Source organism: Oncorhynchus keta, chromosome 35 (genome assembly GCF_023373465.1).
Source record: "Oncorhynchus keta strain PuntledgeMale-10-30-2019 chromosome 35, Oket_V2, whole genome shotgun sequence".
In the NCBI taxonomy this organism is placed as follows: Eukaryota; Metazoa; Chordata; class Actinopteri; order Salmoniformes; family Salmonidae; genus Oncorhynchus; species Oncorhynchus keta.
In genome coordinates, this window is record NC_068455.1 from 62,867,017 (window position 1) to 62,888,257 (window position 21,241).

The 21,241-nt window shown below is 42.6% G+C and overlaps 3 protein-coding genes across 3 annotated transcripts in view; 2 read left to right on the plus strand and 1 right to left on the minus strand.

The window, feature by feature from the left end:
* The first annotated feature begins 1,798 nt into the window (after positions 1-1,798).
* ponzr1 (plac8 onzin related protein 1) lies at positions 1,799-9,249 on the plus strand. Its single transcript, XM_035753204.1, has 4 exons — positions 1,799-1,974; positions 4,476-4,577; positions 7,227-7,378; positions 7,857-9,249. The coding sequence occupies exons 2-4, from the start codon at positions 4,478-4,480 to the stop codon at positions 7,995-7,997; spliced, it is 393 nt and encodes a 130-aa protein (XP_035609097.1). The 5' UTR covers positions 1,799-1,974; positions 4,476-4,477; the 3' UTR covers positions 7,998-9,249.
* Positions 9,250-9,564: 315 nt separating this feature from the next.
* LOC118368788 (uncharacterized) lies at positions 9,565-17,605 on the minus strand. The gene is made up of 9 exons (XM_035753203.2): positions 17,126-17,605; positions 16,818-16,963; positions 12,795-13,147; positions 12,350-12,415; positions 11,737-11,820; positions 11,037-11,464; positions 10,608-10,811; positions 9,789-9,896; positions 9,565-9,689 (listed from the first exon to the last, which is right to left on the minus strand). Exons 1-9 carry the CDS (start codon positions 17,251-17,253, stop codon positions 9,629-9,631), a joined length of 1,578 nt encoding a protein of 525 aa, XP_035609096.1. The 5' UTR covers positions 17,254-17,605; the 3' UTR covers positions 9,565-9,628.
* Positions 17,606-18,254: 649 nt separating this feature from the next.
* The window catches only part of LOC118369303 (active breakpoint cluster region-related protein-like), a 24,605-nt gene continuing 21,618 nt past the window's right edge, over positions 18,255-21,241 (plus strand). Inside the window, exons 1-3 of the mRNA XM_052497238.1 lie at positions 18,255-18,399; positions 18,593-18,702; positions 18,823-18,927. Coding sequence (XP_052353198.1) covers positions 18,348-18,399; positions 18,593-18,702; positions 18,823-18,927 — 267 coding nt within the window. The 5' untranslated portion in view covers positions 18,255-18,347. The remainder of the gene's footprint in view (positions 18,400-18,592; positions 18,703-18,822; positions 18,928-21,241) is intronic.

Here is a 21,241-nt window from a genome sequence, read left to right on the forward strand (position 1 = left end):
ATGTCCAGGGGCTACTCTTCTATATTGCACACCCTTTGGTTTGTCCATTTTCATCTCAGATGATTTTACATAAATGTTTGTAAACTTTAGAATTTCAACTGCTCCTTGGTCATGTGACCTACTGACCTCAAACAAGGTTCAGAATGTACACTGAGTGGGCCTACACATTGCACAGCCTTTGGTTTGTCCATTTTCATCTCACACATTATTACATTTAAAAATGTAACTTTCTAATTTCAACAGCTCCTTGGTCATGTGACCTACTGACTTCAAACAAGGTTCCGAATGTACACTGAGTGGGCCTACACATTGCACAGCCTTTGGTTTGTCCATTTTCATCTCACACGTTTTTACATAAATGTTTCTAATTTCAATAGCTCCTTGGTCATGTGACCTACTGGACTCAAACAAGGTTCAGAATGTCAACTCAGTGGGCATTTACATTGCACACCCTTCAGTTTGTCCATTTTCATGGGCTGGGCTCGAGCCGCGGCTGGGGGAGCAGTCGCTCCGTCGCCCTCCTCTCGGAACCGTTGGAAGTTCGTTGTGCGGCCCATCTCGCGGTCTCTCGTGCGTGGTCGCGCAAGGGGCTGCGTCCGGGGATCGTGTCAGTCCGCGGGCCGAAGGCGGTTCAGTGGGGGGTTGGGTCCGGCGGTTATGTATTATGTCATAGTTTTGATGTCTTCACTCTTTATTCTACAATGTAGAAAATAGAGCAAATGAAGAAAAACCCTTGAACGTGTAGGTGTGTTTAAACCTTTGACTCGTGTTGTGATATTGCGTTTTTTTTCTTATACAACCTTTCATATGCCTTTCGACCTTGATATATAGGCCTAAGTCCGAGACAATAGGAAGATAGTAGCCGAATAAATTCAACCACACCTTTGTTTTATCACTAAACTGGAGAGCAATATCTGTAAGTCTGCCATACAGTGCACGCTTTTATGTTTTGTTTTCCTAGGTTACCTGGCTAAAATGCTTGCCCGCTAGCCTAACTTCCTTTCATGGGCAACGTTAGCTAGTTAACATTAGCCTTCTACATCTAGCTACATATTGAACTTCCATCCTATCGGGCCAGGGACACAACAATGTATGAATTAATGGTTGGATCAGAATCACAGTTATAATCGCAGTCACATGAGATGCTAGTGCTAGAGATACCCCGTATTCACTCAGAGTTAGGCAAACCGGTTCTTGAATAACATGCTCCACCAGTCATGGAATGAATCGCCGAAAGAACTCCAGTTAGATGTTTTGGTGCCTGTGAAACAGTTTAAATGCACATTACATGAACTTTTTATTATAAACTGTGATTGCTTTTTGTAATGTGTGTTTTTCTTATAGAAGTTGATTTATTTTAATAGCTTTAATCCCCATATTGTACTTTTTATATTATTTTATTTTGTTTGGTTTTAAATTCTTATTGATTACTGTGTTTTTTTTGTATCATAGGGCACAACTGTAAAAGAGACTGTCTCAGCTTGTTCACCTGTTTAAATAAAGGTTAATAAAAACTAAAAACGTTTTACATTTAAAAAAAATATTCGAGCCACCCTTGGCACCAATGAATACACGCCCCGGTTGTCATACTATCTTAGATATGATGGTAGGGCGATTTGAATTTAAAATTGAGCTTCAATCAATCCCATACTCTGTAATGAGTATGTCAGATTATTAGAGTGTACCTACTTGTCGAAAGCACAGTAATAAAGAAACATATCATCCTGATATTCATCATAATTTCACTGAACCCACACTAACTGTACTCAACAAGGTTTATCGCTAAAGTGTGGTGGACCGTCCAGGCGTTACATTGCCCGCACCTCTATTTCTGTAAAACGAAACTCCACTGAGGCCAACTTCCATTGTAGGTGTTTTAGGCTGCCTGCCGCCACATCCCGAAACAGAACAACCGTTGATCCCTGTGTTGCAACTTCTCTCTTCTCAGGCTTTATAGTTAATACGAATAGAAAGGTAAGATTACAAATGCCATGTATCTGTAAAGCTAGTTGCCAATTTCTAAAAACACATCTTCAACTAATAGCACATTGCGGTTAAAACCGTCCTATTTTGGTTTCAGTCTCTTCAATATTCTATTGTAGACGTTCATTGCGATAATGGATCTTGTATGTTAAACTAACATGACTTATTTGACTATTTGATTTAATCGAATGAGGTGTGTTTATACTTTCCCCACTAATAAGAAACCAGAATTACTCTGAATTAGTGATGAAGAGAAACATGAATGGTTCATTAGAAAATAAGTCTTCATGGTTGCAAATCTTATTTCAGAAGCATGGAAGATTCGACAAGATACACTATATCATTGAAATATCAGGGTTTTGTTTTTCATTAGTCTTTCTTTTTCGTGTGTATTTATGTATACCGTATATGTAAACGTCAATATATAATTATTTCCTTTTGCTATTGCAAATAGTGTCTTGTAACCCGATGTGGCCTGGACATCCTAAAGATTCACGAAACTATAATAATTCAATCAATCAAAAGTAAGGTTCAATTAATATATCTGTCAGAAAACAATGAGTACTTTGCATAGCCTATCATTTCATATAATTGTTATGTGCATGTGGTGGGTCAGTTATCGTATCTAGCAAGGTGACTGAACGGTATTGGCTGTAAAATGTGTTAGTATAAGGAAGGGAATGTATGATTTTACGTCATAGAAAAGTTGGTACTGCAGTCATATCAGAAAATCATCCTACAGATAGAGCAATCATGGTGATTTTCAAAGTGAATCTTTGATATTATTCAATATTAATCTTCAACATTATTTGATACAGGCACAGGTCATTGTTTGCAGCAACAACAAAACTTTTTGGGGAAATGTTACATGTATACTGAATAGAAAAAGTGTTGGTCCCACGTTTAATGAACTGAAAGAAGAGATCCCCAAAATGTTTCATATACACAAAATGCTTATTTCTCTAAAATGTTGTGCACAAATTAGTTTGCATCCCTGTTAGTGAGCATTTCTCCTTTGCCAAGATAATCCATCCACCTGACAGCTGTGGCATATCAAGAAGCTGATTAAACATCATGATCATTACACAGGTGCACCTTGTACTGGGGACAATTAAATGCTACGCTAAAATGTGCAGTTTTGTCACACAGCACAATGCCACAGTTGTCTTAAGTTTCGAGGGAGCGTGAAATTGGCATGCTGACTGCAGGCATGCTGACTGCAGGCATGTCCACCAGAGCTGGTCCTTCTGTAGCACAGTTGGTAGAGCATGGCGCTTGTAACGCCAGGATAGTGGGTTCGATTCCTGGGAACACCCATACATAGAATGTATGCACACATGACTGTAAGTCGCTCTGGATAAAAGCGTCTGTTAAATGGCATATATTTTTATATATATATATCATTTCATGTTCATTTCTCTACCATATGCCGTCATTATAGAGAATTTGGCAGTATGTCCAACAAGCCTCACAACCGCAGACCACATGTAAACATGGTAGCCTAGGACCTCCACATCCGGCTTCTTCACCTGCGGGATTGTCTGAGACCAGCCACCCAGACAGCTGATGGAAATGTGGGTTTACACAACTGAAGAATTTCTGCACAAACTGTCATAAATGTCTCAGGGAAGCTCATCTGCATGCTCTTCGTCCTGACCAGGATCTTGACCTGACTGCAGTTTGGCGTTGTAACCAACTTCAGTATGCAATTGCTCACCTTCAATTGCTACTGCCATGCTGGTGAAGTGTGCTCTTCACGGATGAACGTCAGTTTCAACTGTGCCAGGCAGATGGCAGACCACGTGCATGGCGACATGTGGGCCGGCGGTTTGCTGATGTCAACGTTGTGAACAGAGGGCCCCAGGATGTGGGTGGAGTTATGGGCAGGCATAAGACAAGTATCGATGTGTACGACAGCGAGTTCCAGTTCCCGCTTATATCCAGTAACTTCGCACAGCCTCTGAAGAGAATTGGGGCAACATTCCACAGGCCACAACCAACAGCATGATCAACTCTATGTGAAGGAGATGTGTCTTGTTCCATGAGGCAAATAGTGGTCACACCAGATACGGACAGTTTTTTTTATCCACGCCCTTACCTTTTTCAAATATGTATTCCCAGTCACGTGAAATCCATAGATTAGGGCCTAATTCATTTATTTCAATTGACTGATTTCCTTATTTGAACTGTAACTCAGTAAAATCTTAGAAATTGTTGCGTGTTGCGTCTATATTTTTGTTCAGTGTAACTACTTCCTTTCATGGATTTAAAACCTCTTATCAGACCGATGCATTTCTCTCCCCACTAAATGTAATTCCTTCTCTTCCTCCCCCCTTCCTTCCTTCCTTCCTTCCTTCCTTCCTTCCTTCCTTCCTTCCTTCCTTCCTTCCTTCCTTCCTTCCTTCCTTCCCTCCCTTCCTTCCCTCCCTTCCTTCCTTCCCTTCTTATCCCTTCTCTCCCTACCTCCTTCTTTCTCCTTGGGTGTGGTGTAGCCATGGCTGTCCACCAGCAGCAGATCACCACTGTAACAACCACCCAGAGGTCGGGGGAATGGAGCACAGGACTGTGTGACTGCTGCTCTGACATGGGCACCTGTAAGTCATCATAGAGTCACTTACCTAATATGCTCATCTCAAAACCCAGAACAAAATCGAGATGTATGTTTTTATTTTGTAATGTATACATTTTTTGTTTGTTATTTCTTTCCTCAGGCTCTTCTTTCCGAGTATATATTTGTTATATATTTAAATTAAAATCAGTCTGTCGTGACTAGAGACTAGTTCGAAGAATCTTGCACTTCATATACTTTGATTTACTGAGAGAATACTGTACCAACAACCAGACATATACCTGATACCCCCTGGCCCCAGGGAACCGACCTCCCCAGGGAAATCAGCTAACTTCCTGCATTTGAAACACATTTTGACATGGTGCAGAGAGAAACATGTGCAGTTTTATAATGCTATTCTACAGGTATTGTCCTGAGGCTAAGAGAAAATGTTGCAGTTTTAAAGCTACATTTCCTGCAGATCTATACTTGTTGCCATGTCTGTGTGTGTGTGTGTGTGTGTGGTGGGGGTGGTTCAGTTTCATAGCTCATCTCATACTTTGCAAATCTTACATGGGATGGGAGGGTCTAGGAGAAACGACCTCATTGGATAATGAAAAACAGGAAGCTTGAACCAAATGTGTGACGTCACATTCCAGTAACACAGTGGGGGCTGTGTTACTGGAATGTCAATAAACTGGTGAAATCAGATCCTTAAACGTTACAGGGTGGGATAGGGTTGGTTTTATCAGGACATTTTACACCAACATCCACAGTGAACAGGAGAGAAAGCTGAATTATTTTGATGTCATCCCTGCCCATCCATTATCGTATACTTATTAGTCGGTTTCCTTAAAAATAAAGATTTGATCTGTGGTTGTTGAGAGCTCTCTAGAGACTGAAGGAGAGGGGCAGAGGGAGGAAGTTAGGATAAATGATCGACGGAGAGAAGGAAGAAAGATCAGGAGAGGAGAAATATGTGTTGAAAATGAGTTAATTTACATACATTTGTTTATAGTTTTACCTCTATTTTCACTCTATGATCAAACATTGTTTCATGACATTCTAATCTGTTGTATATGAACTATCAAGTGTTACATACTACAGTCGTGGCCAAAAGTTGAGAATGACATAAATATTATTTTTCACAAATTCTGCTGCCTCAGTTTGTATGATGGCAATGTGCCTTTACTCCAGAATGTTATGAATAGTGATCAGATTAATTGCAATTAATTGCAAAGTTCCTCTTTTACATGCAAATGAACTGAATCCCCCCAAAAAACATTTCCACTGCATCTCAGCCCTGCCACAAAAGGACCAGCTAACACCATGTCAGTGAATCTCTCGTTAACATAGGTGTGAGTGTTGAGGAGGACAAGGCTGGAGATCACTCTGCCATGTTGATTGAGTTCGAATAACAGACTGGATGCTTCAAAAGGAGGGTGGTGCTTGGAATCATTGTTTTTCCTCTGCCAACCATGGTTTCCTGCAAGGAAACACGTGCCATCATCATTGCTTTGCACAAAAGGGCTTCACAGCCAAGGATATTGCTGCCAGTAAGAATGCATCTAAATCAACCATTTATCTGATCATCAAGAACTTCAAGGAGAGCGGTTCAATTGTTGTGAAGAAGGCTTCAGGGCGCCCAAGAAAGTCCAGCAAGCGCCAGGACCGTCTCCTAAGGTTGATTCCGCCGCGGGATCGGGGCACCACCAGCACAGAGCTTGCTAAAGAATGGCAGCAGGCAGGTGTGAGTGCATCTGCACGCACAGTGAGGCGAAGACTTTTGGGGGGTGGCCTGGTGTCAAGAAGGGCAGCAAAGAAGCCAATTCTCTCCAGGAAAAACATCAGGGACAGACTGATATTCTGCAAAATGTACAGGGATTGGACTGCTGAGACTGGGGTAAAGTAATTTTCTCTGATGAATCCCCTTTCCGATTGTTTGGGACATCCGGAAAAAAGCAGCTTGTCTGGAGAAGACAAGGTGAGCGCTACCATCAGTCCTGTGTCATGCCAACAGTAAAGCATCCTGAGACCATTCGTGTGTGGGCTTGCTTCTCAGCCAAGGGAGTCGGCTCACTCACAACTTTGTCTAAGAACACAGCCATGAATAAAGAATGGTACCTACACATCCTCCGAGAGCAACTTCTCCCAACCATCCAGGAACAGTTTGGTGATGAACAATGCATTTTCCAGCATGATGGAGCACAAAGTGATAACTAAGTTGCCCAGGGAACAAAATATCAATATTTTGGGTCCATGGCCAGGAAACTCCCCAGACCTTAATCCCATTGAGAACTTGTGGCCAATCCTCAAGAGGAGGGTGGAAAAACAAAACCCCACAAATTCTGACAAACTCCAAGCATTGATTATGCAAAATGGGCTGCCGTCAGTCAGGATGTGGCCCAGAAGTTAATTCACAGCATGTCAAGGCGGATTGCAGAGGTCTTGAAAAAGAAGGGTCAACATGGCAAATATTGACTCTTTGCATCAACTTCAAGTAATTGTCAATAAAAGCCTTTGTCACTTATGAAATTCTTGTAATTATACTTCAGTATTCCATAGTAACATTAGACAAAAATATCTAAAGACACTGAATCAGAAAACTTTGTGGAAGTTAATATTTGTGTCATTCTCAAAACTTTTGGCCACGACTGTACGTTGACCTTCAATTGTGTGTGTGTGTGTTTCCCAGGTTGCTGTGCCTTGTGGTGCTTCCCCTGTTTTCAGTGTCAGACGGCCTCCCACTTCGGCTGGTGTCTCTGCATGCCCCTCCTGGACCCATGTGCCTTTATGGCTGTCTCCTGCTGCATGCGCTCCTCCATGAGAGAACGCTACGGCATCCAGGTAGGAGCCCTGCGAGAGGGTGGGGGTGCCGATGGGGAGAGCAGGGAGGGTGAGGTGAAAGTGGAAAAAGGGAGGGGGTAGGTGGGTGGTGGTATCCACAGCACCCACATCCGTTGCCATCCACAGCGTTTCTTACTTTCCCAACTGAGGGGATATGGTTTTGGAAACTACCAGATGTTTGAGGTGTGAACAAATAACGTTGGTGCACTTCCCCCCCCCCCCACCACCACCCCTTTAAACCCACCCCTCAATGCTCTTGTTCTTAGTGTTGTTATTGCCTTGATTACCCTTTAAATATAACACTGAATATGGAATTAAACTCAACCTTTTCTCTCTCCTTCTCCCCTGAACTTGTGCTACACCCGCTATTCTTCTCTCCACCTCTGTCCTCATCCCCTTTTAACTCTGTCCTGTTGACATGCTCTTGTCCTCTGCTTTCATTTTCTATCCATCTCTCCTTCCCTCTTCCCCCTCTCAGGGTTCGACGTGTGGAGACGTCGCATTGGTGTGTTGCTGCTACGTCTGTACCTGGTGCCAGATGGCTCGTGAGGTTAAGACTCAGACCACATCAGGCCCCCAACAGGTTCACGTGGTCACCCAACAAGTTCACATGGCTTAGGACCCCAACATGAGGGTAGGGACTAGATGGCAAAGTCTAGAAGGGTCTTAACTGCTGAGCAAGTGCTTTACTAACTTTTTGTTCCTTATATTGTGTAAAGGTTAAGGATCGGGCTTACAGTTTGGGTTTGTGGTTGAAAAATTACACAATTTCATCATTTCTAGCATAGCCAAATAGTGATGGCCATATCGAGATAGAATACCACTCCAGTTTATAGCAAAGATATGTTGAATGTACTGCATACTTCAGATGTGTCTGTAGGAGATACATTTTATACCATTTACTAATCTCATAGTAACCATTGAATGTTAATCTCAGGCTTTATTAAAGGTCCAGTCCAGTCAAAAACGTGATTTGTCTGTGTTTCCACACAATGAGGTTGGAATAATACTGTGAAATTGTGAAAATGATGATAATGCCCTTTTAGTGTAAGAGCTGTGTAAAAAGACCGCCTGAAATGTCCCCCTGTTTTGGTAGGAGGGAGTTTTGGCCTTCCATGTTGACATCACCAGGCTGTAAATGAGTTAGTGGACCAATAAGAAAGAGAGTTCCAAAACTCTCTGCCAATAACAGCAAATTGTCAGTTTTCCCCTCCTCACTTAAACCACACCCAGACAGTCCTAACAAAATCATTGCCTGAGAAATTGCTCTTTGCTAAGAAGCTATTTTTGTACATTTTTACCATTTGAATTGAAAACAATCACAGTAAGGTACTTAATTGTTACCCAGAAATGATTTGATGTTGAGATAAAAATGGCTGCATTGGACCTTTAAACATTTCTTTTACAGTTTAACATGTAGGTTACTTGCCTTTCTTGCACACTTTCACTTGTCTTTTATTACTATCCCTGACTTTGCTGATAGTTGCTCTACTGAGAAAAAGTTTGGTCTATTATGACTATTTGGTTGTCTTTACCTCGCTACCTAAAGATGAGTACTTTAGATAAGTGTTAAATGACTAAATGTACTGTTGTAAATGTAAAATGCTTGAACCATGATTCAAACGGCAACAGCATTTAAAATTGAATGTTCTATATAAATGATAGTGTATGCCATTTAGTAGACATGCGTGCATGAATATAACGTACCAGTGGTCCCGGGAAACGAACCCGTTACCCTGGTAGCGCCATCCTCCTGCCAACTGAGCTTCAACGGAACACTGTTTTCTCTGTTGCTTTGTCCTTGATTTCACCTGCTTGTTCAATAAGTTTTTTAAAATAAAGCATTTACACGTCTCACCTTTACAAAGATGTTCAAATGAGTATTGGTGATCCTTTTGTGTGTGCGTGTGTGTGCGTGCGTGTGCGTGCGCGCATGTGGGTGTGCATGTGTGTGTTACCGTCAACAGTGTCCCACAAGATGTTCAGTACATTTATTACATTTATCTGTGACTGAACTCCAAAGAGGCCTATCTGTACTGTATCACAAAGCAGCATATAGTGACTGACTTACTGTACCCGTTTCCCTTTTTGAAAAAGTGAAAGATTAACATAAGTTAATGTGCAGTTAAGTTGAACTCAGTGAGAATGTTTTTTTAAAAAAAGGAAAGGAAAAAACAGAAAGAAGATAAGATTTCCAGATAAACGTTTAATTTCAACGGTTTCAATCAAGACAATACTATATGTTTGCTCTCAGTCTTCTTTGCTCTCTCCATCCATTGTCTTGGAAGTGCAGCACTGGCACAGTAGAGAACTACACACACAAGCATTTAGTATCAGATCACAGAACATGGTGCATGCAACAGTCGTACCAATAGGTAACACACACAGACACACACTCACTCACTCCTACCTGTTGGGTGTCAGCTTGGTAGAGGCAGAGCGGACCAGAGTTCCTACTGCTCCCAGCCCCTCCAATTGAAGCCCCACTTTACCGAACACAGCAACTGCCTGCCGAGTCCTGACACACACACACACACACACACACACACACACACACACACACACACACTCTTACTAACACACCTCACCCCAGAGCCCACTTCTGCTACTCGCTACTACTCCTACTATTACTTGTTATTGTTGACTTGACTCTTCATTGTTATTATTGATAAATGATTAATGTAATTATTTGTTGAGGGCGCTAACACGTAAGCATTTCACTGCACATTTTATACATGCTATAAACTGTGATTGTGACGAATAAATGTGATTTGATTTTAGCCACATTTTTCACCAAACAAGCCTTTTGCTATCAGCATCATATTCAGCGACCACCATTTCATTCATTTGGTTGCATAAAGAAACACAAATAAAATAATGATAAGACTTGAGGAAATGTGGTTGGTTTTCTTTTAGCTACCAGTCCTCTGCGATGGTTCAGAGATGATGATAATAATCGAAAGGGGCAAATAAGAACAGACTCGGCTCAAAATGTCTGCTGACTCCTCTTTCTTCCTCCGAGGCCTCAGGTGACCGCTTTTAACCATATCGTTCCCTCGCTTTCCTTCCCTTTGCTCTCATTTGTTGTCTCACTCTCCTCTTTTTACTCCCCCCTCCCCTTCAATCCCCATCTCTAACACATTTCCAACTGTCCAGATCTTCGCTCGCTCCTCCACTCTCTTTCTCACAAGGTATGCCTCCCTTTCTTTCTCTCTGCCCCCCCACTCACATCTCAGTGACGTTGTTGGATTGCTGTCTGATAGCCTCCAGCTGTGTGCCGACGTCACTCTGCTTCTGTCTGTCCTGTCTGTCTCTCTGCCAGTGGGACACCAGGGTACCCATGTCCTTCTGGAAGGTCCTCAGCACCTCAAGGGTCTCCCGGTGCTCCTGGCGCCCCTCCTCATAGGCCGCGCGTAGGTGCTCTACGTCCATCCTATAGGGGGTTAGAGGTTAGGGGGGAGAAGGCCACATACTGTAAATCAATATTTTTCATGAAACTGGTGTTTTTTTGGTTTGCTGAATATGGTGAAAGGAAATGTAAATGTGTGTCTGTGTCTGTCTTTGTGACATTGAGATTCTGTATGTAATGAAAAGCGCCGTATAAAATACATCTATTATTATTATTCTGATTGGCTGCCTGCATCTATACTGCCAGTACCTCAGGTCAGTGATGGCATGGAGGGCTGCTGCTCTCTCCTTCCCCCGCTGGGCACAGCTGGTCAGGGTGGCGGTTCCAGGGCTGGTGGTCCTGGGGCAGCAGTGGCCCTGGGTCAGGGTGGCATTGGCCTCGGTCAGGCAAGTCTCGGATGGGCGGCGCGCCACGGAACGGTGAGCCAGGCAGTGGTGGTGTGTACACTGGGACAGGTTGGAGGGCACCTGGTTCACCTGGGAGGCGGAAAGGATCTTGGTGGGGGCGTCTGCCAGCAAGAGAGGGTTGGCGGAGTGGAAGAGGGAGTGAGAGGGCGAGTGAGGGGGGCGGTGGTGGGTGGTGGAGAGGAGGTGGTGGGTGGTCGGTATTGGGGTTGGGTCCAGGGCTTCGTTGCTCTGAGCCTCCACCAGGCGTTTCAGAAGAGTCCGGAGCGTTTCCTGAAAATAATGTACAAACCTGAAAATCTAGTATAGAATGAATTCATTTAGCTACAGCAGAACAACTTCTGTTAAAGGAGCATTCCATGTACAATATACTGTATCTATTTGGAATTTGTCTCCAGCATGGCACATTTAGCAACATATTTATTCCGCAGTCATGAGAAAGCTATCAACGCTAGAACATCTTATCCCTCTTCACATTTGCCATGGTCTCCCTCTCTCTCTCTCTCTCTCTTTCGCTCCTCCCTTTTTCCACCTCCTTCTTTCACCTGGACTGTGACCACGCTGCGATGAATTAGCTCCATCTTCCATTTGACACTGTCGCTCTCTCTCTCCACTCCCCTGCACTCCTCCTATGAGAAAGGGAGGGAAGGAAGTTAACTATTATTTGCATCCGGGAAAGACCTGGTAAGATGCCAGCACTACGAGCTGGCAGAGTAGTTAGTAGAGAACAAACATCTCCACACACATCTGTTGAGGTTAACTGCAGCTGTATTCATGTCAATATCAAAGATTTTCTGGGTAAGAATTAAGTACCTTACATTGATTGTTTAATTAAAATGGTCAAAAGGAAACAAAAATGGATTCTTATCAAAAAGCTATTTCTCAAGATAGGACTGTCTGGGAGTGGCCTGAGTGAGGGACCTAATTGGAGGAGCCTAATGGGTGGGAAATGTAACCTGAAAACAAACTATTATTGTCAGAGAGGAGGGCAAACTCTTTATTGGTCTATTAACTTATATTGTCTGGCGATGGTGTCAGCCGGTCCACAAACCCCACCTGTGCAAACAAGCTGAAATTTCAGTCTTTTCAAACAGAAAGAAACCCCAATACTACTTGAACCCAGCCCACCGTTTTAGTTGCTTTCTGTCTGTTACTCACCTCTAGTTCATACAGACAGTGGGTGATCTCAGAGGGCACTAGCCTCTTGGGTAAACTATGGAATTCCTGCAGGGACAAAAGCCAAAGAAAATACAGAAACAAACAAGACAGACGTTTCTTATAATGCTGCAGAATCTAAAGCCAGGGGAACCACAATAGTATTCAAAGCCTTGCCACATGTTTTTCACTTCCTGGGTGGTGGATTTAACCACACTTGCTGAGTGGTGGATGTAACCATTGCAAATGTAAAAATACAATAGCTTCAACATAGAAATAGCTCATTCAAACAACCTTAATGATAATAGTGGGTTTTCTTTTCAGTTTTTAAGTACTTTTACAAGGGACTCATTGAATAACATTGAATGGGAATAACTTCCTCCACCAAAATGTGTCTCCCAATATGTTAAAGCAAACAACCCCAAACATCAGTTTTACACTGCCTGACCTGTAGGTACTTTGATGGGCTCTCAGTTGAAGTCCCCTCCACATCATGTCTCTTTTTCCTTTTCTCTTTACTTGCTTTGAGGTTTACCACCATTAACCCTTCCTCCTCCTCTTCCTCATCGATGGACTCAAGGGACCCCGAATCCTCATCATCCTCAGGGTGCAACTCGTTGGTGCCATCCCTGGCGTCCTGCCAGTTCTCCTCGTGCTCGGTGCCCAAACTCTTTTTTCCGTCGCTGCACTTCCCCTCCCCGCCTGCAGGCAGCGCTATGGCCTCCAGGGAAAGCCGGCTGCTGTGGGAGCTCCTGGGGTTCAGGGTGGTGTCACTGGTAGGCTGGAGCTCCACTCTAGAGTCTGATAGAAAGGGGAAAGGTAGTCTATTATGTTTCATGGGCCAAATCTGGTTTTGAACAAAAGCCTCCACACACTGTGGTTCTTCAGGACTAGAGTTGTCCACCTTGATTTAAACTTCCAATAATGTCCAAATCTCAAATGACACCCTATTACTTTAGTAGTGCACTACTTTGAAGACAAGAGGCTCTGGTCAGTAGTGCACTATATTGGGAAAATGATGTCATGGTTTGAGGTGACATGGGTTAAAGTGTAAACCATGGTGGACAACATTGATCCTGATGAGTTGTAGTACACAGCATGTGGGGAACTGGAAAACACTAGCGGAAACATGACAAGGCTATAGGCAATTGCATGCACACACATGCACTTAGGCCTGCACACACACACACACACACACACACACACACACACACACACACACACACACACACACACACACACACACACACACACACACACACACACACACACACACACACACACACACACACACACACACACACACACACACACACACACACACACACACCCTGGGTCCTCTCCAAATACTACACACACACACACACTTCACCCCATCAAATAACACCCAGACAGACTGGTTGCATTACGGCCCAGTACCATGATTTAAACCACATGGAACCTTGCACATGACTGACTGACATGAAAAGATGTCTGCTGGCACCTAATTTTGTATTTTTATCACGGATAATTACAAAAAATACTCTGATTGTAAACGTATCCAGAAAATTGCACATATCCGTTATGATACTCGTTTTGTCCGACTACTCGGCACACCCCTAATAAGGTCTGATACCGACAGGCTCATCTCTGCTACAAGCCATTTGATGAACACTTGAACTGGACTGACCACCTGCTCTGATTCTCTATACCTTAGCGCAGATGCATTCGCTCATTCGCTTAGCGCAGATGCATCCCCAAAGAATATGACAAATAGTGGTGAGCGGGTCAAAGGTTTGTTCACCTGCTCCCGCACCCGCAATTGCTAATAACCCATCTTCAACCGCCTGGCTATATGTGATAAAGTGAAAATCTGAAGCCCGCACCCGACTCTAACCCGCAAAATATAGAAAATTAGCTGTAGGCTACAGCCAGAGACAGTGGAATGATTCTTTTGACCGGGGTTTTGCAGGATTATTTTGTTGTTGCCTAATTTAGACATTCTGCTTATCATTTCCAATATTTTGGTCAGCTACTTGTTAGTCAACTGGTCTGTAATTAGATACATGCAGTTTCTCTTCTGTCATTATACAGTATGTTGCACTAGAAGACTAAATAAACCATTGCTCACCAGAAGAATGTCATAAATGGTAGAACGAATGCCCTAAAGCAGGGGTGTCAAACTCAATCAGCACACAGGCCATATTGAAAAAACACAAATAGCCTATTAAAAAAAACGTGCATTACAAATGCCACAAAAACTGGCCTAAAATATAGCCCTTTATAATGTCCACTTACAGTGCTTTTGGCAAGTTTTCAGACCCCTTGACCTTTTCCACATTTTGTGACATTACGGCCTTATTCTAAAATGGATTAAATAAAACAGTTTCCTCAGCAATCTACACACAATACCCCCATAATGACAAAGTGAAAACAGTTTTGACATTTGTGTTAATGTATTAAAAATTTAAAACAGACATGCCTTATTTACATAAGTATTCAGACCCTTTGCTATGTGACTCGAAATTGAGCTCAGGTCTATCCTTTTCCATTGATCATCCTTGAGATGTTTCTACAACTTCACTGGAGTCCACCTGTGGTAAATTGGACATGATTTGGAAAGACACACACCTGTCTATATAAGGTCCCACACTTGACTATGCATGTCAGAGGAAAAACAAAGCCATGAAGTCGAAGGAATTGTCCATAGAGTTCCGAGACAGGATTGTGTCGAGGCACAGATCTGGGAATGGGTACCAATACATTTCTGCATTATTGAAGGTTCCTAAGAACACAGTCGCCTCCATCATTCTTAAATAGAAGAAGTTTGAAACCACCAAGACTTTTCCTAGAGCTGGCCGCCCGGCAAAACTGAGCAATCGGGGGCCTTGGTCAGGGTGGTGACCAAGAACTCGATGGTCACTCTGACAGGGCTCTAGAGTTCCTCTGTGGAGATGGGAGAACCTTCCAGAAGGACAACCATCTCTGCAGCACTCGATCAATTAGACCTTTATGGTAGAGTGGCCAGACGAAATCAAACATGCAATGAGAAAAAAGATTCTCTGGTCCAAGGAAACCAAGATTGAACTCTTTGGCCTGAATACCGAGCATTGCGTCTGGAGGAAACCTGGCACCATCCCTACATTGACATAGGCGACATGGGCAGACGCCCAGGGTGGCAACATGCCAGGGGCGGCACATTTTTCTATAGATTGCAGGTATTGGCAGATACAGCTGTTAAAAAAAAAAGCTAAAATATCTTGAGTCCAAATGGGGACAGTGCCCCGCTACAGGCCTCCCACCGGCCATACTCAGCAGCCCCAACTTTTAAAAAAATTCAGAGTCTTATTAAGATTGAAAAATACTGCACAATAATAAACAATTGCCCCCCAATCCCCCCTCCCACAAAACACACGTAAACATTGGACTATAAATTGTGCCTTCCTCTATTATACTTATGCTAAAATATTTGCTCTATTCTACTGAGTCATATTCTTATTATTTTATTATTTGTTGTTGTTGTTGCATCGAGAAGCATTATCCCGCACATATGACTAATGAAACTTGAAACACACAAATGCTCAAGGGCTTTGAACTTCAGTGCACTTCTAGAAATTATTAAGCCCTTTCCTCACATATTTCCTGTATCAATTGGTGTGTTGTATCTTTCACTTTCTTTTCTCGTGAAATTAGTAAGTGTTTAGATAAGGTGGGGGAGGGAAAGTGAGACAGAGACAGAGACAGAGACAGAGAGAGAGAGAGAGAGAGAGAGAGAGAGAGAGAGAGAGAGAGAGAGAGAGCGAGAGAGAGAGAGAGAGAGAGAGAGAGAGAGAGAGAGAGAGAGAGAGAGAGAGCGAGAGAGAGAGAGAGAGAGAGAGAGAAAGAGAGATATAAATGACTGAGAAATGACTGAAGAATTTTTCTGTAAGAAATGCGAGACAGAATGGGAGTGTCCCATAAAGTTACACATGGGGTTAAGGTGAAAGGAGAAGTGTGTGTAAGAAACTGGGCATCCATCCACAGAAAGAAGTAAAGAAGAGAAAGAGACCCCAGGACAAGTAGCATCGTAATAAAATACAAATAAAAATACAGAGCGAGAGAGAGAGAGAGAGAGAGAGAGAGAGAGAGAGAGAGAGAGAGAGAGAAATAGAGAGAGAGAAATAGAGAGAGAGAGAAATAGAGAGAGAGAGAAAGAGAGAGAGAGAAATAGAGAGAGAGAGAGAGAGAGAGAGAGAGAGAGAGAGAGAGAGAGAGAGAGAGAGAGAGAGAGAGAGAGAGAGAGAGAGAGAGAGAGAGAGAGAAATAGAGAGAGAGAGAAATAGAGAGAGAGAGAAAGAGAGAGAGAGAGAAATAGAGAGAGAGAGAGAGAGAGAGAGAGAGAGAGAGAGAGAGAGAGAGAGAGAGAGAGAGAGAGAAATAGAGAGAGAGAGAGAGAGAGAGAGAGAGAGAGAGAGAGAGAGAATAGAAATAAATGGCTGTGGTTGGTCCATACCTGAGTGTAGCGATAGCACCCCCTCCAGGCTGTCCAGGGAAAGTGCACTGTGTGCTGAATGCGGATGCGCATTGGTGAGCAGGTCCGTGGAGGCGAAAGAGCGGCGGATTCCTAAACTCAAATGGTGTGACTGAATTTGACCAATTCTGATTTACACACACAACAGACAGCACAGAGAGAGGGAGAGGGATTGAAACATTTTCACATGCAAGGAATCATTTAAAAAAAAATGCATCTCGGAGTTGCTTGATGGAGATCACAGATTATCCGAATATTATTGGACCTAGCTATAAAATAAACATTCTTACCGAAGAGATGGTGGTGATTTATGGTCTGGAAAGCGTATCTCTTGAGCACCTGTCGATAGAGCCTTGTCGCTGGCCTGTCTCAACTCCCGAGACATATAGATGGTGGTGCATTTGGATTGGTCCGACATTCTCTTTTCCTAAATTCTCCGAAAATAGTCAGAGGACAGAGAGGAAAAGGAAACCGGATCTACACATCTATATGATCGGCCTTTGAATGTAACTGTAACCAGCCATTCTAGAATTACAAGACAGAGAACTTCACTATGTTATGTCATAATGTAACTTCGATGCAAATGTGAGATCACCAAAAAATAGAACTATGCAACAATACATCACGTAGCCTAAATGCATTTTGTCAGATTAAAACAATTACAAATAAATGACCACTAGATGGCAATGTTGCATAAATCAGGAACCACAGAAAAATGACAAAAGCCACATTTTGTCCCTCTAATAAACTATTCATTATAAGTGATTGGTTGACTCTAACACATATAAACCATATCATTATGTATAAAATATTCTCAAACATGCACAAAAAACATTCCAGCATGTCAGTGTTTTCCTCCCAATTTATAATTGCAGCAAGTGACTGCAGACATTATCATTTTGCTTGTCATCAGTAGGCCTATCACAAGTGTTTGTGTGTCGCACTTGTGATATCAGAGCTGCATGTGTACATGCCATCCGTTTCCTGTGTGCGCTGTCCAAGGTGCTGCAGTCGGGATTATGATTAACCATCAGGGTGAGCTGAGATGTCAAGCAGAGTTGAGCTCACTGCTCTCATCCTGTGTAAAGGTTAAATAATTTACATCTTAGTCATTTAGCAGACCCTCTTATCCAGAGCGACTTGGGCAAAGTGCCTTGCTCAAGGGCACATCAACAGATTTTTCACCTAGTCCGTGATTTGAACCAGCAACCCTTTAGGTTACTGACCCAACTTACCTCAACTGCCAGGCTACCTGCCACCCTTATCTGAGAACAGCCTATAGAACCAGATCCCAAGGTAATTTAGTTTTTTAACTAGGCAAATTAGGCTATTGGATGTCGGATAATGCAGAATGTCCTGATGTACACCCCCCCCACACACACACACTTATTTTTTTTATCTTCATCACCGAAACAGGAAGTTTAACGACTGCAGAGCGTGTTCTCATTTACTCCTCTCGAGACAGTCTCACAGTCATTTAGCCCAGAGAGTTGCAGATAGGACATTAAAGCTATGGAGGTCTTCATGGAGGCAGCTGCCTACCTTGAGTCACAGCATATTCCAGGCAAGTACATTTATGTGTTTTCTGTGTGTGTGCATGCCTCTGTCTGTCTGTCTGTCTGTCTGTCCGTCTGTCCGTCTGTCTGTCCATGTGTGTGTGCATGCCTATGTCTGTCTGTCTGTCTGTCTGACCATGTGTGTGTGTATGAATGTTATCTTTCTATGTAAATGATGTGTGTGTTTGTACTGTATCTTAGTGGAGGCTGTAGGTGAGCCAAGTCCTGATCCACTGCAGGAGGATGTGTTCCCAGAGGAGGATTTGTTCTCCCCCCACCAGACAGACAGCATGGACCTGCCCGACACCCCCGTGAGTCTGTGCTCTACGGCGCCTTCGTCTCCTATCTGCCAAACCCAAATCCAAATAGTCTTCTTCTCTTATAAATGCACACACTCACACACACTTACAGCAGAGTGTTTTCTCTCTCAGGTCCTGCGTACCCCTGTAGAGATGCTGGATAGGAGGCTCATGGTGCTGAGAACTATCCTGGACAGTGACAGGATCTACCTCAACGAGCTGGAGACACTGCTGATGGTAACACACACAGACACACACTGACATCTCTAAGTCTCTCTCTAACACACACACTGCTCAGGGGGCTTTGGTGTGTTTACTAGTTTGTATGTTTGGTGTGTTTGTAGTCTAAGTGTTTGTACGTGTATTTTAAGTGAAAGTGCATGTGGTTATGAATTGTGCCAAAGTTTAGATTTTGGCACTCTTTTTTTATGTTGACTCATCTTAGTCATTTTGACTAAAATATAATTAAGTCTTCATCCCATTTTGGCCATTTAAGTAATGATTTAGTCAACTTATTGTCAAAATTACAAAAACACTGGACCATTTTAGTAAACTAAATGCCCTTTATTTTTTGTCAAATTTGAGTCACTTTACATTTGTATTGCCACATTAACCTATCACAGGAGGTTGGTGGCACCTTAATTGGATAGAACAGTCTCATGGTAATGGCTGGAGCGAAATCAGTGGAATGCTATCAAATACATACATATGGCATCCACATTTTTGATGCCATTCCATTGCCTCCGTTCCTGTAAGGGATCTCTTCCTCCTCTTCTGAGGAGGAGTAGCGAGAAGGATCGGAGGACCAAAACGCAGCGTTGTAAGTGTCCATCATTTAATGAAGCAAAATGAACAAAACCAATAAACAAACAGTCCCGTAAGGTGAATGACAAACACTAAACAGGAAATAAACACCCATGAAACCCAGGTGTAAAAAGGCTACCTAAGTATGATTCTCAATCAGAGACAACTAACGACACCTGCCTCTGATTGAGAACCATACTAGGCCGAACACAGAAACCAACATAGAAAAACAAACATAGACTGCCCACCCCAACTCACTCCCTGACCATACTAAAACAAAGACAAAACAAATGAACTAAGGTCAGAACGTGACAGTTCCAGGCATTTTATCAGCCGTCCTCCCCTCAGCAACCTCCACTGTAACCTATGAACTTTGCGACCCCCCCTTGAACTTTGCGACCTTTTGCCACATTTCAGGCTTCAAACATAAAGATATAAAACTGTATTTTTTTGTGAAGAATCAACAACAAGTGGGACACAATCATTAAGTGGAACGACATTTATTGGATATTTCAAACTTTTTTAACAAATCAAAAACGGAAAAATTGGGCGTGCAAAATTATTCAGCCCCTTTACTTTCAGTGCAGCAAACTCTCTCCAGAAGTTCAGTGAGGATCTCTGAATGATCCAATGTTGACCTAAATGACTAATGATGATAAATACAATCCACCTGTGTGTAATCAAGTCTCCGTATAAATGCACCTGCACTGTGATAGTCTCAGAGGTCCGTTAAAAGCGCAGAGAGCATCATGAAGAACAAGGAACACACCAGGCATAATTTTGCACGCCCAATTTTTCAGTTTTTGATTTGTTAAAAAAGTTTGAAATATCCAATAAATGTCGTTCCACTTCATGATTGTGTCCCACTTGTTGTTGATTCTTCACAAAAAAATACAGTTTTATATCTTTATGTTTGAAGCCTGAAATGTGGCAAAATGTCGCAAAGTTCAAGGGGGCCTAATACTTTCGCAAGGCACTGTATATCACTGACTTCCATGTGCACAAACATACATAGCCTTGTCCTACCAACATATTTTTATGCATAACATCCTATTCTCTTTCCAACAGCAGAAATATGACTAATATATCAAATAATTTATAAAAATGATCTGCCCAAATTCCTGATTCGGTCTACATACAGTGCCAGTCAAAAGTTTGGACAAACCTAATCACCTACCCAGGGTTTTTCTTTATTTTTACAATTTTCTACATTGTAGAATAACTATGAAATGAAACATATGGAATCATGTAGTAACCAAAAAAAGTGTTCAACAAATCTAAATATATTTTATATTTGAGATCCTTCAAAGTAGAAACCCTTTGCCTTGACGACAGCTTTGCACACTCTTGGCATTCTCTCATCCAGCAACACCTGGAATGCTTTTCCAACAGTCTTGATGGAGTTCCCACATATGCTGGTTGCTTTTCCTTCACTCCAACTCATCCCAAACCATCTCAATTGGGTTGAGGTCGGGTGATTGTGGAGGCCAGGTCATCTGATGCAGCACTCCATCACTGGTCAAATAGGTGTGTTGGGTCATTTTCCTGTTTAAAAACAAATGATAGTCTCACTAAGCGCAAACCAGATGGGATGGCGGAAGCTGTGGTAGCCATGCTGGTTAAATGTGCCTTAAATGCTAAATTTGGACTCATCAGACCAATGACAGATTTCCACTGGTCTAATGTCCATTGTTCATGTTTCTTGGCCCAAGCAAGTCTCTTCCTTACTGGTGTCCTTTAGTAGTGG